Source organism: Carya illinoinensis, chromosome 1, assembly GCF_018687715.1.
Source record: "Carya illinoinensis cultivar Pawnee chromosome 1, C.illinoinensisPawnee_v1, whole genome shotgun sequence".
Classification (NCBI taxonomy): Eukaryota; Viridiplantae; Streptophyta; class Magnoliopsida; order Fagales; family Juglandaceae; genus Carya; species Carya illinoinensis.
The window spans coordinates 32760315-32764876 of record NC_056752.1 but is presented as its reverse complement, the minus strand read 5'-3'; the positions used below and the strand labels follow the sequence as shown (position 1 = coordinate 32764876).

The window sequence follows — 4562 nt, the reverse complement described above, 5'->3', positions numbered from 1 at the left end:
ATGGTCATCTCGTGTATACTTGCAGGCAAGGAGGGCTCCAGCGTTGGGGGCCGTAAATTCCGACGACAACAACGACAGGGACAAGGCCGGCGACAATTGCAAACAGCTAAAAGAGTAGAGAAAACTGTGGGAAAATGGTAGAGTTATACACGAATGACAGCTTAGGAGAAGAAGGAATGGCAAAGTTATACAGGAAAGGGCAGCTTAGGAGAAGAAGCAATGGCAAAGTTATACATGAATGGCAGCTTAGGAGAAGAAGGAATGGCAGAGTTTCTGAGTGAGATCTTACGGGATGGACGGGAATGGCAAGAGTTTCTGAGTGGGCTGGGAAGTTTTGGAACGAGAAGAAGGAATGGGATTCTTGGAAAGAAGGAACGGGAATGGCAGACTATTTGTAAAAGAGAGAGAGAAAACGATGTAGCATAATAACACGTCAATTTGTGGAATCACTTTATATCCGTAGTGTAGCAGGACTCAGAAAAAAAAAAAAAAAAAAAAAAAAAAAAAAAAAAAAAAGCATCATCATTAGCTCAGATATCAAAGTAATGTCATCAAGGCCAAATCTCGAATACCATGAAGAGCAAATGACAGCTATTTTTTCAAAAAATTAATGACACCACAAACTAATGAAGGATATTGAAGCCAGCACCCAACAAGAGTTATTTTAGCTATATAAACTGACTTGTGGATCAAAACGTGCTCAAAGCATTTACTTTGAAACAACTAGACATGCCAAGCAAAATCTTCATCTAGGCAGGCCAAAAAAGTGCAACTAAAACAATAAAAAATAAATAAAAAAGACATGACTCCGCATAACGACTCACTACTCAAGCAGCACCAGCACCCTTCCCTTTCTTTCTCTGGATCTTCTTCATGTAGAACTCCAGTTCTTTTCCTTCCAAGATGTATCTATGAAAACACAAAATGGTGAGAAACAGAATAAGATGACATAGAAAACTGAATACAAAACAAAAATTGTAAACCTTGTACTTACCCATCAGCTCTACCACATTGTCCTGGTCGAGAAGAGATGCAAGCCAACAATCTACCACTCCCAAACTGCTCTTCAATATGGAGATCAAGTTTACGACCTTGCTGGCGCTTCTCAAGCTTCCTAAGGACATGGTTACTCTTCTTTGCCTCCTCTGTAGCTGCTTCTACTTCCTGCTGATTGATATGATGAAAATTGTTATTTCAAATCAATAATGTACACTGATCAAAAAAATTGATAATGTACAAACCAAAAAAGAAGATGAACGCTTCTGAGATCATGCACATGTACAGTTCATCAGAAAATACTATCTAGAGTTCCATTGCACCTTGCTAGAAGACACTGAAGAAGGAACCACCATTTACTTATGAAGGAAAAAAACAATGACATGGCATCAGTTCTATCCAGAACAAATAACCGGAGTTGTATCCATGCAAGATAAGTAGATCAACTATTGGAAACAATGAAGATAATAGAAAAGAAGCAACCCCCACATCAATGGCATCTTGAAACAGAATACATAGTATTAATATTAGAGTCTGGGCATTTTGACACTCAGGCATTGATATTCAGACCAGATACCCTAACGAATCAATTTTGTGATACAGATCAAGTAAATGGGGCGTAATCATCCTACAAAGCTTGTCAATAACATAATCCAAGAACTCTGCCCCCACCATACTTCCTTCACTTAAGCCATAAGGACTACAAATGATACATAGAAGCAAGCATTTGCCTGTAAAGGCACAACACTCAGTAATATATGTAAAAGCAAATATAAAGACTGCCTTTCTGTCTGACCTGATTGGTACGAAAATACCATACTAAATTCACAAAAGCTATATTGATCCTATCTTAGAAGCAGAAGACATACCATACCTACACCAGAATGGTCTAAATCACCCTCTTCCCACCAACCAAAAGGATACCTAGCTTGTTGCATTATCAAGCAGTTACACGAAATGAAGAAATTATTATCACATGAATGCTAGCCATCATTAAAAAGAACCAAGGAAGAAATCAAAATAGTTGATCAAATTCTACACCTTTGAAACTAATATCACCTAACTGAATTTTGTCAATTGTCATCATCACCAGCAGGTGGTTGCAACTTATATGTAGCTTTTCACCATTGAAAGAAAATAAAACCTTAGCCCATTAACATAGAACCATTCACATGCGGAATAAGAGGGTCAGGCTGGCCAGCCACCCAAATTTTCATAAAATTCCCCCTTTCTTTTAGATCCAGTAATTTCAGGACCTTTTAATTTGCCAACAGAAAACGAGGAGGGAAATTTCTATAAATGCACCGGCATTTACTATAAAAAGATTCAACAAGTGGTGAAAGAACAGATTTTGGAAAATGTATTTTATATAAAAAAATAATCATATTTTTTCACATTCACATCGGCAAGTATTCCATATGCATTAGTAATGCAACACAAATTAAGACTGATATAATGAGAATTTTCCTCTGATCTGTCAGGTTATCATCGCATCCAGCTGTACAGAAGCTATAAATCAATCCATATAAAAGCAATCAATTTGGAGAGAATGACTAATGGTACCTCTGGGGTTTCCTTCTTAGCAGCAGCCTTCTTCTTCCTACCAATGTCAACTCCATAATGCTGAAGGTACCACTGCTTGAATGGGGCAGCATCCACCTGAACAATGGCACTTTTCACTAGAGTTTGTGTCCTGACAAGCTCATTGTTTGAAGCATTGTAAACAACATCCAGTATACGTGTTTTGCGGGTGACAGCTTCACTACCCCATGAGTAGTTCCCAGTATCCAATCTGAGGGCTCTCCATTTCATATTGCCTCCTCTCACACGAATTCGCCTAACCGTCTTGTTGCTTGAAAGCTTAGTATTAGCAGGCTGGCGGCCAAGCTCATACCTGCACAAGTCAAAAAGTGATCAGCATTGCATAGAGAAAATTAGTGATAACACAGGCAAATGCGAAGAATTCAACTCAAATATCTCATCATGACACAGGAATGTCTGCTTTATTTTTTCTACTCATGCATACACACACACATACACATATACATATATTGATAATCACACGTTAAAAAATCTAGTATCCTCAGAAGTATCGTATACATATTACAAGGCAAAACAATAGAAAGTTTTTCTCCTTGGGAAATTTGAGTACAAAATTTGAGTTCGTGTTAAAATATTAACCATGTAACCCTACATCAAATGACTTGACGATAAATAAGGGTAATCTTCAGTGACACCAAACAACCTGAGTTTCCTACAAATATCCTAAGGTACCAAATTCAATATATCACACTAGATAGAGCCGCTGAACAAAATTTTCACGTGGCTGCGCATTAGGAAAAGGGAAAGAAGGAAGAAAGAAAAGTTAGAAAACCAAAAAGAGTCGAGCAAGGATATTAATCAAACGTGTTGTGTGACTGAAACGCAGTGTAACTATCAAAACGTGAAAATTCGAAAACGAGAGTTTAGCTCGGGAGAGCAGCATATATGTATATCAGGGTAAAAAGCACTCACTAAGTTTAACAATCAAACAACTCCGAATAACCAAAAGTTGAGAATTGATAAAAATGAAGACCACAGCACTGACAGATCCGACAAGAGAATCAGAGATAATAAAAAAACCCCAAGCAGGAAGCCGAGAAAATGTAAGAACAAAGAGTATAGCAGTCGAAAAAGGAAAGAAAACAGTGCTTCCATACTCTTTCTGACCAAACAAACAGAGACGAAGAGAATATTACAATTTATAAACTAATAACAAACAAATAAATGAGGGAGAAAGGGTGGATTGCATTACTTTCTCTTCTTCCTCCATGCCTTCTTCTTGCCTCCAGTGGCACGCCTCTTGTGCATAGAGTCACGCGAGATACCTAACATTTATCAAACAGAAGCTTCCATTAGCTCGAGCATGAAAGAAAGAGGGAGAAAAGATAAAGTGCCTGCTGATTGTCTTATTACCCATGGTTGCTGATTGGAGAGGGAGATCGAAGAGTAGGAGCTCTTGTTCTTCTTCAGCGCCTCTGGCTTCTTCGGCTCACCAGCAGGCCACAGCGCCTCCTCCTGTATGTGTTGCACGAGGGCTTTTTAGTTTTTATGCTGAAACCCTAGTTGACAACCCAACACGACATTATAAAATTTAATTAAAGTAAAAACAATTATGACATTATTATTTTTTTTTAAGAAAAACCTTCTTTAATAAGTTGATTACAATTGATTTTTCCATTTTTCATGGGGTGCATTATCGTTTCATCACTAGTATGGCTAACATGACATTATTATTTTTTTTAGTAAAATAATATTTACAATCATAGAATACGTAAATATCACATAATTTTTTTTAAAATAGGTGTGACTTTCAGTTTGTTCGAACTGTAGAAATTGATCAAACTGACCATTTTTGGACCAGACTAATCGAACCCGATTGTCCGGTTCTGTACAAATTATATGGTACCCAGCCTAGGAGTTTTTCATCCTAGACTGGACTGGACTGGACTGAATGAAAATTAAAAATATATATATAAAATGTATCGAATTAATTATTAATATATCACAATATTACATAAGTATTA

The 4562-nt window shown here is 37.2% G+C and overlaps 1 protein-coding gene across 2 annotated transcripts; it reads right to left on the bottom strand.

Moving 5' to 3' along the window:
• Nucleotides 1-537: 537 nt before the first annotated feature.
• Nucleotides 538-4110, bottom strand: LOC122315491 (40S ribosomal protein S8). 2 transcript variants are annotated; one of them, XM_043131421.1, is made up of 5 exons: nt 3952-4110; nt 3791-3863; nt 2560-2890; nt 995-1167; nt 538-909 (listed from the first exon to the last, which is right to left on the bottom strand). In XM_043131421.1, exons 1-5 carry the CDS (start codon nt 3953-3955, stop codon nt 828-830), a joined length of 663 nt encoding a protein of 220 aa, XP_042987355.1. In that variant the 5' UTR covers nt 3956-4110; the 3' UTR covers nt 538-827. The 2 variants fall into 2 exon arrangements, with proteins under 2 accessions (XP_042987355.1, XP_042987363.1); XM_043131429.1 differs by having other exon boundaries at nt 995-1164; nt 3952-4109.
• Between the last annotated feature and the right edge of the window lie 452 nt (nt 4111-4562).

Bases quoted from the DNA above. Each gene is read 5' to 3' on its own strand.
- LOC122315491 (XM_043131421.1), bottom strand. The intron at 1,168-2,559 runs GTACCATTAGTC...CATATCAATCAG, and splicing joins CTAAGAAGGAAACCCCAGAG to CAGGAAGTAGAAGCAGCTAC. The intron at 910-994 runs GTAAGTACAAGG...GTGTTTTCATAG, and splicing joins CAATGTGGTAGAGCTGATGG to ATACATCTTGGAAGGAAAAG.